Below are 15,076 nucleotides of genomic sequence, written 5' to 3'. Positions count from 1 at the left end.
CACGCGGGCCTGGCTTCCGCTTCCGGGTGAGAGGGGGCCCCGGAGAGGCGGGGCTTCCGGCGGGTGACCCTGGCGAGTCCTTCTGCGCCTGTGAGGCAGCCCGGAGCGGAGCGGCGATGGGGCTGCGGGGCGAGGAGATGCTGGAGGGCCGCAGCGGGGAACCTGAGGTTGAGGTGAGGCCGGCCTAGCACGGCCGGGGGCCGCCTCTACCCCACCGCGGCCTGTCCCCTGCCGGCCCCGCTCGTCCCGTAGCCGCCCTCGGGACCCGGCCTGCACCACAGCTTCTCTCCCCACGCCTCCCCCATAGCCGTGTCCCCTGCCGGCCGCCGTACCCTGCCCCCCCGCCCTCGGGACCCGGCCCGCGCCACAGCTTCTCTCCCCCACAGCCGTGTCCCCTGCCGGCCGCCGTACCCTGCCCCTCCGCCCTCGGGACCCGGCCCGCGCCACAGCTTCTCTCCCCCACAGCCGTGTCCCCTGCCGGCCGCCGTACCCTGCCCCCCCGCCCTCGGGACCCGGCCCGCGCCACAGCTTCTCTCCCCCACAGCCGTGTCCCCTGCCGGCCGCCGTACCCTGCCCCCCCGCCCTCGGGACCCGGCCCGCGCCACAGCTTCTCTCCCCCACAGCCGTGTCCCCTGCCGGCCGCCGTACCCTGCCCCTCCGCTCTCGGGACCCGGCCCGCGCCACAGCTTCTCTCCCCCACAGCCGTGTCCCCTGCCGGCCGCCGTACCCTGCCCCTCCGCTCTCGGGACCCGGCCCGCGCCACAGCTTCTCTCCCCCACAGCCGTGTCCCCTGCCGGCCGCCGTACCCTGCCCCCCCGCCCTCGGGACCCGGCCTGCACCACAGCTTCTCTCCCCACGCCTCCCCCATAGCCGTGTCCCCTGCCGGCCGCCGTACCCTGCCCCCCCGCCCTCGGGACCCGGCCCGCGCCACAGCTTCTCTCCCCCACAGCCGTGTCCCCCCCCCCGCCCTCGGGACCCGGCCCGCGCCATAGCTTCTCTCCCCCACAGCCGTGTCCCCTGCCGGCCGCCGTACCCTGCCCCTCCGCTCTCGGGACCCGGCCCGCGCCACAGCTTCTCTCCCCCACAGCCGTGTCCCCTGCCGGCCGCCGTACCCTGCTCTTTCGGGCTGGGCCCCTCACCTGCCGGGAGCCCCACGAGGCTGGCTGGGCGTGCGCTGCGGAGCCTCCCGCTGCAGGGCCTGCGGAGCCGCTCGGCGCCCAGCTGTTCCCGTGCCCACGCCCCGGGCCATCTCAACTCCTGGGCTGCCTGGGACGGGGCGGGTTCCGGGGGCGCCTAGCAGCAGGTCTGGAGCCCTGGCGCTAGGCGCTGTACAGACTCGGACCAACGCGCTGGCACACGAAGACAGTAGAGAGCAGGTGGAGACGCTGGGGGAGCACAGGGAAGAAACGAGACCGCACTGATCAGCGGGCGCGGGGGGCTCAGCAATTCAGTTTCAACTGCAAGAGTGGGAACGTTTGTACAAAACAAAACTGTTCTCTAATGGCGCAGGGGAGAGCCTTACGCTGGAGACTTAAAGGATCTAGGCAGACAAATGTGCACAGTTTCTTCCTGAAAGAACTGGCTTAAAGATTAAGCTGTTGAGGTGAAAACAGAGTATAAATCAGAAATAAATCATATAACCTGCTGTTCGTTCAGTGTCTGGAATTAATCAAGCCATATAAAATAAAGCTGAAAGACAAATTCCTAAAGCCTGCATGTGACTTGTGGAAATAGCTTTTATACTCAGTAGACTCTTAAGTGTGTATAATGGCATAAATGCTTTCTGTATGGCATAATATAACTGACTTTTATCTGGTATCTCTTTCTTCCAGGAAGAGGAGGAGGAGGCAGAGCTAGTGGTAAGGAACTACTGAAGCTTAGAAACCTTTTCCACCAAGGAAAAACTGCAAGACGCATAAATGTTTTGTAATGGATGTGAACTATGCTTTTTCTCTTTGATTAACCAAACTTGTTCTAAACAAGGGGCTGATGAAATTAACACTTGTGGTGTCTCATTTACTGTGCAGTATACAGGGAATAGAAAGAACTAATGTCTAAAGACCTGGTTTTCCGTGAACTTGTAGGTGTACACTTGTGTGCAATTTTGTACCGTGGTTACCATGTGCTCAAGCATATCTGGTAGTGTGTGCAAAGTAAGTGTTTCTTTGTACAGGTGCAAATGTGTGGGGTTTTTATCAGTGTGTTTCTATGGGCTTGCTGATTGTCAGGCCCTGGATATAACGTGTAGTTTATATGTGAGATGCTTTCATTTTGAGAGCCAGGGAGGCTTCTGGCACCACAAATGGTACGTGGTTGTGGTGTGTTTTGCTCATCTCTTTTTTTAGAAGAGGTACAGAGCAGGGGCATTTTCCTCAGCTGAGGACATCCCCCCCCCCCCCCCCCCAGCTTGGTTGTGCGTGTGTAGTGTTACCTGTTAGCATGCAGTGGAATTTGGTTTGGAACTATTGTCTGAACTCTCAAAGTCTGTTCTTTGCATAAGATTTGCATCTGACCACGTAGAATAAGTAACTCTACAAACTGTGTTGTTGGACTTTTTGTTCTCTTTGAACTTGACCCTCAGGATCCTTTAACCGCAGTAAGGGAGCACTGTGAGCAGACTGAGAAGTGCGTGAAGGCACGGGAGAAGCTGGAGCTGTGTGGTGCGCGAGTGTCTGCAAGGTCCCACACGCAGGAGGAATGTACGGAAGAGCTTTTTGACTTCCTGCATGCCAGGGACCACTGTGTAAGTTCAACAGAGGCTGATACCTAGTCATTTGTGTTGGTTTGCAATCTCTAATGGGACGTGGCTCAATCAGTACCTTATTTCTATAATATCTGGCTGTTACGTCACACTCTTCATCAGTAGATCTCAAATCACTTGACAAAGGACATCAGTATCATTATCCCCATTCTACAGATTTGGAAAACTGAGGCTCAGAGGTGAAAGTCATCCAGCAAGCCAGTGGCAGAGCCAGGAATAGAACCAGGTCTCCTGCTTCCCAGTCCAGTGTCATGGCCATCAGCCCAGATTGCATCTATATGGCTGATGATGCTCTAAAACGCTTTATTTGATTGCAGTATAGGATGAATGAATAAGAACAAGCATCTACTGAATCAGTGGTTTTAGAGTAGCAGCTGTGTTAGTCTCCATTTGCAAAAAGAAAAGGAGGACTTGTGGCACCTTAGAGACTAACCAATTTATTTGAGCATAAGCTTTCGTGAGCTACAGCTCACTTCATCGGATGCATTCATCAGATCAAGTGAGCTGTAGCTCACGAAAGCTTATGCTCAAATAAATTGGTAAGTCTCTAAGGTGCCACAAGTCCTCCTTTTCTATTTACTGAATCAATGTTGTTTTTAATTTTAAAGAACTCTGAACCTTGATCCTGTGAGGTGATTTTTTTTCTCTTAAATACTTATTTGTTCCTCCTTTTGTGTTTGAAATTCTGACTCATTATAACCGTTACATTTATTGCAGTCTATGGGATAAGAACACTCAGGGGGAGTGGTTTGGTTTTGGTTTTCTAAGAGGGCCCTGTGCTGATCAATATGCACTATAGTACTACTACTAGATACATCTCATCTCTGAAGCAGATGGATTAATTTGAAATATTGGAGTTTGTAAGAACACCTGGCTTGAAAAAACAATTTATTATTGCTAGTTTGTCAGCCTCTAGTAGTTGGTTTGAAGTACACTTTTGTAGCCTTCATAAGCTTGTTTGAAGAAAGACAAAGGTGGGACCATATAGACAATTAGAAAATTATTGGTGATCAAGGAAGACAAACTTCTCTGTGATCAATCCTCTAATTATGTTGCTGCTGTTTTAAAGAATCTGAGATACAGAAGATAGGGACGTAAAGATAGGGAAGTGAGGAGAGAGAATGTGATGTCTGTTCAGTTCTCAAGACCTTTGTGTTGAGAGAACCTGTCAGTTACTGAAAGCTTTTTTCACCTTGCCTTTTTAGGTGGCTCACAAACTCTTTAAGAATCTGAAGTAAATGTTGGAGGAAGTCTCACCATCTGCCTCCATCGTTCAGCTGGAACACGGTGCAGTTTCTTTTTGGATTCTAAGTGCTGCTTGCTGCCTGGTATTGTGAATGTACAGTATAAGTGAAGAGCTTCCTGGCTGTGCTGCGGTGATCCAGGTGCCAACGTGTCATTGCATCTCTGTTCCATGAAAAATGTGCAGCTGTAACAAAACCATCTTCTATGGTTTTCCATATTAAACATTTTCAAAGTTCCTGTGGAAATGGCTTCATTTTATGACTACTTAATGAAGACTGTTAATTAATATTAATAACTAGACAGTAGGGAGGGGAGGTGTCCTCCCTGTTGTAGGAATTCCTTATGCATAACCATTACTAGCAGGATGAGGATCAAGGACAAGCACAGATACAACTTTGTGCTTGTTGGAACTGTGAAGAGATTATTTCTGGGCCCCTTTCTTCTGGTATGTGGAGACTAGACAGGATTACTCATAAATCTGCCAGTATTTTATCTTAATCAGCAGGAAGGCACAAAGGTATTTATGCCCTTTCTATAAGGGACGGGTGTGCTACCTCCAGGCTATGCTTAAGAAAAGGAGTGGAATCATATTTGTGCAATACAAAAGGTCCCCATTGTTTTAAACACCCCTCTGACTTTAAGACACCCTCCCTGGTATCTACCCTACAGCTAGAATTACAGTAAGTGTATGCAGACTCAAACCATGTTAGCAATCATGTCAGCTAGGCATATCCAATACATTGATACAGCAGCTTTTTCACAAGAATCATGACTGGAAGGGACCTCGAGAGGTCATCTAGTCCAGTCCCCTGCACTCATGGCAGGACTAAGTATTATCTAGACCACCCCTGACAGGTGTTTGTCTAACCAGCTCTTAAAAAATCTTTAGTCATGGAGACTACACAACCTCCCTGGGCAATTTATTCCAGTGCTTAACCACCCTGACAGCTAGGAAGTTTTTCCTAATGTCCAACCTAAACCTGCCTTGCTGCAATTTAAGCTCTTTGCTTCTTGTCCTATCCTCAGCAGTTAAGAACAACAATTTTTCTTCCTCCTCCTTATAACAACCTTTTATGTACTTGAAAACTGTTATCATGTCCCCTCTCAGTCTTTTCTTTTCCAGACTAAACAAACCCACTTTTTTCAGTCTTCCCTCATAGGTCATAGACCTTTAATCATTTGCTCTTCTCTGGACTTTTTCCAATTTATCCACATCTTTCCTGAAATGTGGCACCCAGAACTGGACACAATACTCCAGTTGAGGCCTAATCAGCATGGAGTAGAACGGAAGAATTACTTCTCATGTCTTGCTTACAATACTCCTGCTAATACATCCTAGAATGTTTGCTTTTTTTGCAATAGAGTTACTGTTGATTCATTTAGCTTATGATCCACTATGACCCCCATATCCCTTTCCGCAATACTCCTTCCTAAGCAGTCATTTCCCATTTTGTATGTGTGCAACTGATTGTTCCTTCCTAAGTGGAGTACTTTGCATTTGTCCTTATTGAATTCCATCCTATTTACTTCAGACCAATTCTCCAGTTTGTCCAGATCGTTTTGAATTTTAGTCCTATCTTCCTAAGCACTTGCAACCCCTCCCAGCTTGGTGTCATCCACAAACTTTATAAGTGTACTCTATGCCATTATCTAAATCACTGATGAAGATATTGAACAGAACTAGACCCAGAACTGATCCCTGCGGGACCCCCCTCATTATACCCTTTCAGCATGACTGTGAACCACTGATAACTACCCTCTGGGAACAGTTTTCCAACCAGTTATGCACCCACCTTATAGTAGTTCCATCTAGGTTGCATTTCCCTAGTTTGTTTAGGAGAAGGTCATGTGAGACAGTGTCAAAAGCTTTACTAAACTCAAAATATACAACATCTACCGCTTCCCCCCCAACCACAAGCCTTGTTACCTTGTCAAAGAAAGCTATCATGTTGATATGACACTATTTGTTCTTGACAAATCCATGGTGACTGTTGCTTATCACCATGGCCTTATTGGCTTCTACAAAGCTGTCTTGATACACACCCATCAAGTGCATTGTGAGGAAAATCTTGGCAACTAGCCCTTACTGGCTCAGCTCCTAATGCTGGGGCCTGTGGTTGTTTTTTATATTCTGCAATATACTTTACAATCTTGTCATACAGTGTGCCCTAAGATGGCAAAGTGGTATAGTCACAGATGTGGTTAGGCAAGTCCTCCTCAAAGAGTCCAAATGGATTTACAGTTCAACAATTTTGCTAGAGCCCTGCTTGGAAGCAGGGTTAAAACACTATACGCCCATCTTGGTTAAATGCCTCTAGTGACTCTGGGTGCCCCACTTCACACATCTTAATGGAGACTGAGTTTGAGAGTTGGTGCTCAGCACTATTGGAAAATGAGGTGGCTTTAAGGTCTCAAGTGGGAGACCCAAAACCACTAGTCATTTCTGGAAGTGGCCCATGTTTTGTGGGGTCACCTACAGCATTGACTCGAAACGCAGCTCTTTGTAGTACAGATGGGACTTATGCTGAATTAAGATTTAAGGGAGCATCTTTAGCATCTAATAATTCTTCATACTGATGCTGCCACAAGTGCATTTTGTCACTTCACAAGTAATTCGATGAATATTTTTCCCTCATGCCTGGAGCTTCAAAGCACAATATGTAAAATAACAGTTCTTGGATTTAAAAGCATCAGACTTTCTTGCTACCATAGTGTTCTGTAACTCTATCAGCAATGAATTAAATGGAGCATCCTTCTCACAACCCTGGCCTGGGTATGAGAGCTTCACGTTGAAGAAAATATTTCGTGGGCTACAGACATTAAAATATCACAGTAATTTTCAGAATACTACAGCAGAATAATGTCTAGCTCATAAAGTGCTTTGAAGTATTAAACATACTGTGCACAAAAACTCTGCTGAAGGACTGATCTGATGATCGTATGCCTTAAAAAAAAAAAGTGTCTTTTGAAAAATTGCAAGACTGGAAACTGGATGGCTGTTTTTTGACTGTAGAAACCTGTCACACAAGGTATTCTAAGCAGCTGTCTCTGCACCAAGGTTTACAGGTATAGTGAATTTTATGCTTATGAAAGGTGTGCTGGCTTGTCACCTATGGAGACCAAATTCATTGGTGTATGCACATACCAGGTATAGCACTATCAGTGAAAGTGTAATTTGGCCCTGAGCTGGAAGATCCTCCTTTTGGGCCTGTTATGCCTTGGGTCTGTTGGGAAGCATACTGTAAATTGAGATGCTGTGATATTTCTCAGGGTGCCCAAGACTGAGAGTCACCTTCTTTCCATCCCTTCCAGTGAGAGAGAGGATTGCTTGTGCTTAACTGGGTGTCAGTCACCCAAGCACTCTCCTCAGGTCAATGCTAGATCTTTACATTGCAGGTTAACAAAAGGTGCACCATAAGCCCCTGTGAAGATCTGCCTTTCGCATTCAGCCCTTACCCACTGAACACTCCCAGTAACACCAGGTATGCTGCCCCCGAAGGGAACAGTGTACACACCAGGTTGAATAATTCGACTCAGGATCAGCTCCTCTTACAATACCACAGTACTGAGTTGTGTTTATGGTGAAAACAAGTGTAAGCTTATTAAAAATCAAGCTTTTTAAGAGCTAGTGAGACAGGATAATGGAAATAGAAGGGTTACCGATAAAACAGAATCAACAGGTGCTTTCTAGAGACTAAACTTTAACAAGCTGACCCCTTCGCTAAAGCAGTCTTACCTCCCCCAAAGGCTTGTGAATGTAATCATAGAATCATAGAATATCAGGGTTGGAAGGGACCCCAGAAGGTCATCTAGTCCAACCCCCTGCTCAAAGCAGGACCAATTCCCAGTTAAATCATCCCAGCCAGGGCTTTGTCAAGCCTGACCTTAAAAACCTCTAAGGAAGGAGATTCTACCACCTCTCTAGGTAACACATTCACACTGCCCAATTACTGCCCAGGTGCAGGATAAAGGGGTCGTCTTTACCTCCTAGGTACACTCTCCCCAAACCTAGCTGTCTTTGCACAGGGCTAGGCGAAGCCCCAGGGCTTGTTTTGTCTCGGGTGCTCCTTGGCGGTTGGCTTTGTAGCTAAAGAGGGTGTTGTGTTGGCTGACAATGCTTAATTTAAGCTCTCAAACTGCAGAGGGCTTTGAGGAGGTGGGGAGTCCCCTAGCACAGAGCCAGGGAGGAACCCTTAAACTGGGGGGCCCTGGAGGGGATGGTGGCTCCCCTAGCACGAGGCTGAGGCTGGGGACCCCCAAGCTGTGGGGGGATCTGGAGGGGTTAGAGCGACCCCTAGCACAGAGCCGGGGGGACCCCCAAGCTGGGGGGGGGCTCTGGAGGGGAGGGGCCACAGGCTGCCCCGCCCCCCGGCTGGCGGGAATTGAGTGCTAGGTGGGGGGGGCCAGGCCGGAACCTGCAGCGGCGGCCCCGGTTCCCGGCCGGACCCGGCCCAGCGGCGCGCACCATGGCGGCGCTCAGGGGCCCGGCGAGGCGGCTGCTGCCGCCGGGGGGGCTGGCGGGCCTGGGGCTGCCCCCGCGCCGGTACCGGTACCGGTACAAGGAGAAGTGGGTGAGCGGGGTTGGGGGGAACCGGGAACCCGCCTCTAGAGCCCCGCGCCCCCCCCCAAGAAATCCTCCGCCGCCCCATCGAAATAATCCCCCCTCACCCCACTGCCCCCCCAAAGCTGCCCCCCCCACTAATCTCCCGCCGGAATTCTCTCTCCCTCCCCCCCCCCCCGGGACTCGGCCCGCCCAGTACCAGAGCCCAGCTGCTGACCCAGCCCCTCGGCTGCTTTGTGCCCCCCCCTCCCCAATCCTTCCCTGCCTCTGACATGATTCCTTCCCCTAACCCCGCCAACCCCACTAATCCGCCCAAATTCTCCCTCTCCACCCGCACCCCACTGGTCCCCCCGCAAAGCTGCCCCTGCCCTCCACTAATCGCCCACCCAAATTCTTCCCCTGCACCCTGGGACTCGGCCCGCCCAGTACCAGAGCCCAGCTGCTGACCCATCCTCCTGCCTCCCTTACCCCACGAACCTCCCAAAATCCTCCCCTGCCCCTGAAATGTTTTCCTCGCCCCTATCCCCAACTAACCCCCAGCCCCCTGCCAATGCCTTGCCGAAATTCTCCCCGCACACCCGTCGACTCGGGCAACCCAGTACCAGAGTCCAGCTTCCTGACCCCCAGACCTCACTAACTTCCCAAAATCCGTCCCCTGCACTCCCCACTAACCCCCTGAAATGTTTCCCTTCCCCCCGTCCCCACTAACCCACTCTGCATCTAAAAAGCATTCCGCTCCCCCTCCATCCCTCTCACTAATCCCCCCAAATCCTGTCCCACCCTCAAAATCATTCTCTTCCCTCCACAAGCCCCCTGTCACACCCCTAAATCATTCCACTTTCCTCCACCTCCTCCACTAATCCCCCTGAAATCCTCCCTCTTGAAATCATTCCTTTACCCCTTAATCATTCCTTCACCTCTCTGCTAATTCCACCAGCCCAAAATTCTCTTCTCTCCCCTCATCCCTTCCCTCTCACCCCAGTTAACCCCCCCCCCCCAAAACCTGAATCCTCCCACCTCATGGCTGATTCCCCTCATTCTCCTTCCCAACCATAAATCCCCCCCCCCCCCCGAAGTCCCTTCCCTACTAGTAACACCCCACTGCTGCCAGTTCCAAGGCCTTCTTTCCACATATTGCTTCTGTGGCTCAACGGCTGGTTCCACATGGCTTTCATGGAGCTGTAAAAAGTGCTGAAGTGAGGCCATCTTCCCTTTCCACCCTGCAAACCCAGTCTTGCCATTCTCAGATTGAGTGCAAATTACCCAGCTTGTCTTTGCTTTAGTTTCCCCATCTGGGCAAAGGGCAGAACAGCTGCCTCCTAGTAGGGCTGTTTTGTGGCTGGATTGTTTGGGACTCAAAGTTCCTCCTGGGACAGGCGCTTGCAGAAGTGCCAAGTGTAACTGTGGTAAAGCAGAGCCTCGCTCTTGATCATTCCCAGTCACGGAAGCAGTGAAATGTTACGGTATAAATGTGTTTGGTTCTTTCCCGTGCCTAATGTTTTAATCCCTCTGAAGGCTGGCACTGCTCCCAAGATCTCGGCCACCCGACTGGCTCTGCAGAACTTCGACATGAACTACAGTGTGCAGTTTGGCAGCGTGTGGCCCTCAATCCGCGTCAGCCTCCTCTCGGAACAGAAATACGGCGCCCTTGTCAACAACTTCTCTGACGCCAACAGAGTCAGCCAAGAGCTGGAACTTCTAAACGCTGTGGATTTTGTTTATGAATCTCAGAAAGCAGCTTGGCACATGCAGTGGGATTCACGTGTAGAAGGAGTGAGGGGTGAGGAAACAGCGCCCCAAGAAACCCACAGTGAACAGTTGTCTGTGGAACAAACACAGGCGCCGTCATTGCTTTCTGCATCCATCAGCCCCAACATCAAGTGTTACACGTTCTCTAAAGGAGATGTTAGTCGGTTTCCTCCGGCAAGGTATGGCGCTCGGAAGCATTGTGGCCTGGAACTCGGGAGATCTGGGTTCTGTTCCTGGATCTGTCACTGGTTTGCTGGGTGGGCGTGGAGAAATAGCTTTAATCACTTGGTACCTCAGTTTCCCCATCTGTAAAATAGAGATAATTGTATGGCGTTCCTTTGTAAAGCACTTTGAGATCTACTGACGAAAAATGCTGAATAAGAGCTAGGTATTATTATTATGAACTGTTTTGTAACACTGATTGGAAAGTTTGAGGCAGTTGTGCTATGTGTATACTTCTTACAATTCTTTCCCCCTAACCCCTCCTTGAAAGCGGATGCTCAGTCTCTGGATTTGAGGCTATCTTGTAGGAGTCATCTTCAGAGTTAGGACTTTTTGAGTAACAGAAATAAAAGCGATTCGCCTCCTCTCCTCCCCTCCCAAATTCACCACATATGGCGTATTTAGCTGCATTGAATTTAATTTTTACATGTTGCTTCTGTGGCTCAGCTGCTGGTTCTACACAGCTTTACTGGTGCTTGTAAAAACGTTTTGCTGGAGTGAGGTGAGGAAGCGTATAAGGGTTTTGTAAAATACGTACAATATAGGGATATTTAAAGCAGACAAAGTACTAAGCAATGTACTTTGAGGAATCGTTCTTTGGTGATCTGGAGATGAACTAGATCATCATCGAATCAGTGTCTTCCATCTGGAACTTTGTATTTTTCTGGGATTGTGTGTTCTGTTCCTTCATCAAACATATTTGCTGGGTAACTATCTCTGGCAACGTGGCATTCATGTGTATTAACCTGAGTTTTTCAAGCTCTGTATCTTGACCTTTCTTCAGATTTTTCCTAACACATCTTGGTTTTTAATCATTTCTTGGGATTTCTAGACCAGACGCTTTAGGAACCCTTGGCTACTATCTGCTGGATGCAGCATCGCTCTTGCCTGTCTTGGCTCTCAATGTGCAGCCTGGTGACCTAGTCCTTGACCTCTGTGCAGCACCTGGTGGCAAGACGCTGGCTCTTCTGCAAACAGGGTGTTGCAGTAAGTAAAGTTGGTTAATCCCACCCTTCACCTGTCCACAAGTGGTGCGTCAGGGTATAGATGGGGTAAGATGGTTAATGGGTGATCTTTACTCACTATGACAGGGTTAAAGTGATAGATTCCTTATGGACCCCAATTTAACTTTCTGCTTCCTCTCCCCAAGTTATATTGGTATGGAGTATTATGCAGAAGCCCATCCGTTAATGTCAGGTGGGTGTTTCCCATCTGACCACTCTCCTGTGATTATAGGGGCTGGGCAATTGGGACTTCAGTTTGTCTCTGTGTGTTTCAGAGTAACAGCCGTGTTAGTCTGTATTCGCAAAAAGAAAAGGAGGACTTGTGGCACCTTAGAGACTAACCAATTTATTTGAGCATGAGCTTTCGTATAAATTGGTTAGTCTCTAAGGTGCCACAAGTACTCCTTTTCTTCTCTGTGTGTTGGTTTTCTTCACGTTCTTTCTCAGTGTGTGTTCTGTTGTCTCTCTCATGGCAGGGCACCTGGCCGCCAACGATATCTCTGCTTCCCGCAGTAACAGGCTGCGCAGAGTTCTCTGTAGCTACGTTCCCAAAGACATCAGCGCTGATGTGCACATCACATCCTGGGATGGAAGGAATTGGGGGGAACTGGAGGGGGACACTTACAATAGGGTAAGTGACTGAAAATATGGAAAAGGCAGATCTGTCTAGCCGAGTTTCCTGCCATTGGTAGAGGAAAATGCTGGATGCTTCTGAGGAAGGCGATAATTTATTTTTCCAGCTATGGAATGGTGGAGAAGGCGGAATTCTCTCCTTAACTGTTGAGCTGCAAGAGAGAACTTGTTGTTTAATTTCCCTTCTCTTAGCTGACAGCTACAAATGCGATAGTATGAAATTATCAGCCCTTTTAAAATCTAGCTCCCAATCTGCCTGTCCCCCAGACTCATGAGCAGCCTACCAATGACAATCCAGTGTGTGTACCTGGACTTTGATACTAGGGTGATGGGCACTGTCTACACAGCTGACCAGATCAGAATGTGTGCAGGGATAGTGGAGGAACTAGGCAAAGGAAAAGGACTCTGAACACATTTCTAAGCTTTAATCAGGTGGAGAACTGAGCTGAGATCCCAGTCCTCTGTTACGCAGGTGCTTGTGGATGTGCCGTGCACGACTGATAGACACTCCGTCATGGAAGAGAACAACAATATTTTCAGTCGAAAGAGATTGAAGGAGCGTCAGATGTTGCCGATGCTGCAGATGCAGCTGCTTCTGTGAGTGAGTTTGACTCTACCTAAGGCAGGCGATCTGTCTGTCCACTCGGGTTCTTATACTGGCTGCTGGGCTGAGCACAGAAAACCATATCTCAGGGCATGTCTGTCTGGGAGAGATTGGAGTCGAATGATACCTTGTTTGGAGAATTCATGTAGTTTTCTGTAACTGCAGTATCTGAGCTCCTCACAGATGTTAATAAACTTGTATCCTCACAACACCCCTGTGAGACAGGAAACTTTAGCATCACTGTTTTACAGGTGGGAAACTGAGGCACAGAGTGGGCACCCAGGGGATTCTATAGCCAAAAACCAAATATTGAAGCCAATCTTTAGAATCCCAACCTAGTCCCTTAACCACAAGACCATTCTTCCTCTGCATCCTTTCTCAGCCTGTTCTGTGTCCCTGGAGCTTGTGGCTGAATGAACCCTAGTCAACTGCTTATGGTCTCCTTTCCAGCAGAATGACCCATCTTGCTTCTATTTGTCTCAGTGTGGGACAAATGCTTATCATTGCAGTGTTAAGTTCTCCTGCAACTGCAGTGATAGTGTGGAGCCATCTAGACTGCTGCGTCCAGAAGCCCTATCTATCTCTCACTAGCCAGGAGGTTGGCTTCCCCTTTCAGCAGACAATCTGTGCTGATGACACACACAGTCACAGCAGGGTGTGGAAGAAACACAGCCTTCACTTTTAGGTTGGATACAAGAAGTCAGAGACAGCTTTATTCAAGCAATTGCAAGGGAAGAAATACAATGGACAGAGAGTACCTCTGCCTCAGTAGTTCTTCAAAATACAAGCAATATCACACAAGTGTTTATACCCTTTTGTGGCATGCATTAATTGAAAACATCTGCTTTCATTTTGTTTCCTGTCTATTCCAGTATTTTCTCACTTTCACTTCTCAAAACATTATCTCAAGGCTAGGTCACACTGACTCTGTTCTGTTGTTTTCCCACTCACTTCTGACATGAGCCCTGCTTCTGCAGGTCTCGCGATATTAGGCGAAGACTTAGCTCAACAGTTGCTCTGTCTCTAACAACTTAACATGACTAGCCTTGAATCCTCTCTTTCTTTTCCTACCTCCACACTGGTCTTACCCCTTTGCATCCCATAATCCTCTTTTTGTTCCCCTCCCATCTAGCGCTGGACTCCTTGCTGCCAGACCAGGAGGGGAAGTGGTGTACTCCACATGCTCCCTGTCTCAGCTACAGAACGAGTACGTTGTCGAGAGAGCTGTTGAGGTAGCAGAAACCCAATACAACATCAGTGTCCACGTTGAAGACTTAAGCTACTTCAGGAGACTCTTCCAGGACACATTTTCTTTCTTTGCAGACTGCAGGCTGGGGGAGCTTGTCCTTCCCCACCTCACGGCCAACTTTGGACCCATGTACTTCTGCAAATTACGTCGGGAACAGTAGGGGTGTCAGCTTTTTGATCCCCTATCTCTGGTGGAGGTGAGATTGGGCAGTTTGTCTTCACCCAGCTGCATCTCTGTTGTGACATTCTGAACTGCGGTGATCTCACTCTTTCCAGGCTATAATGAAATACCGAGAGGTTCCAGAGAGAGAACTGCTTTGTGATTCTTTTAAAACACCTGGAGGGATGTCTGCTTTTGTGCCACAAACACCGAGAATAAATGATGCAGACATGATAAGAGTGTAATGTCTCTGCTCTGTTTCTGGGAACAGGACTTCATAGGATCTAGCTAAAATTTGTTTGCAACTTGATTGTTTTTCTTCTCCAACCTCCTCTGCTTATTTGTAAAATAACCACAGAGGGAATGAGTGCTCAGAGCAGAGGTTGAGCACTCTGGATTTTGCTTCTGGTTCTGCAGCCGCTTGGCCTTAAGCAAGTCACTTTGTGTGTCACATTTCCTCATCTGTAACATTGCTGTGATAACTTCCTACCTCACCTCTGCTGGCATTTGGAAATGCGGCCTCAGGTCCACAAACCAACGGCTCTGTAGACACGCATGCTATTACATACGCCCCTGCAGTCAGATACGGATAGGATGATATAAGGGATGTATTAGCTCTTGTGTAGCACGTTCCCAGCACTAGATCACCAAGGCCGGTAAGTACCAGTATCCCCTTTTCTAGATCGGGAGAATGAGGTCCGATGGGTGTGAGAGCTGCCAAGGACACCCAGTGAGGTAATAGTAGAGCTGGGGGTAGAACTCAGTCCCGGGTCCTAGCGTGATGGTTTCAGTTGATTTGCAGTGGGCAGATGTCAGTGTTACATCCCCTCCTACTGTCCCTGCTGTTAGCAGACCAGAATAGCCAAGGGTCACACCCACACGAAATAAC

At 49.1% G+C, this 15,076-nt stretch overlaps 2 protein-coding genes across 3 annotated transcripts; both read left to right on the top strand.

The window, feature by feature from the left end:
- The first annotated feature begins 21 nt into the window (after positions 1-21).
- Positions 22-4,241, top strand: UQCRH (ubiquinol-cytochrome c reductase hinge protein). The gene is made up of 4 exons (XM_073357833.1): positions 22-173; positions 1,833-1,859; positions 2,582-2,743; positions 3,967-4,241. Exons 1-4 carry the CDS (start codon positions 117-119, stop codon positions 3,997-3,999), a joined length of 279 nt encoding a protein of 92 aa, XP_073213934.1. The 5' UTR covers positions 22-116; the 3' UTR covers positions 4,000-4,241.
- Positions 4,242-4,330: 89 nt separating this feature from the next.
- NSUN4 (NOP2/Sun RNA methyltransferase 4) lies at positions 4,331-14,424 on the top strand. 2 transcript variants are annotated; one of them, XM_073357832.1, is made up of 6 exons: positions 4,331-4,523; positions 10,083-10,495; positions 11,371-11,525; positions 12,019-12,173; positions 12,648-12,772; positions 13,912-14,424. In XM_073357832.1, the coding sequence occupies exons 2-6, from the start codon at positions 10,137-10,139 to the stop codon at positions 14,186-14,188; spliced, it is 1,071 nt and encodes a 356-aa protein (XP_073213933.1). In that variant the 5' UTR covers positions 4,331-4,523; positions 10,083-10,136; the 3' UTR covers positions 14,189-14,424. The 2 variants fall into 2 exon arrangements, with proteins under 2 accessions (XP_073213933.1, XP_073213932.1); XM_073357831.1 differs by lacking the exon at positions 4,331-4,523 and adding an exon at positions 8,440-8,577.
- The last annotated feature ends 652 nt before the right edge of the window (positions 14,425-15,076 follow it).

The sequence above is a fragment of the Lepidochelys kempii genome, chromosome 8 (genome assembly GCF_965140265.1).
Source record: "Lepidochelys kempii isolate rLepKem1 chromosome 8, rLepKem1.hap2, whole genome shotgun sequence".
In the NCBI taxonomy this organism is placed as follows: Eukaryota; Metazoa; Chordata; order Testudines; family Cheloniidae; genus Lepidochelys; species Lepidochelys kempii.
The sequence above is the reverse complement of the archived record's forward strand: the minus strand, read 5'-3'. Positions and strand labels throughout refer to the sequence as shown.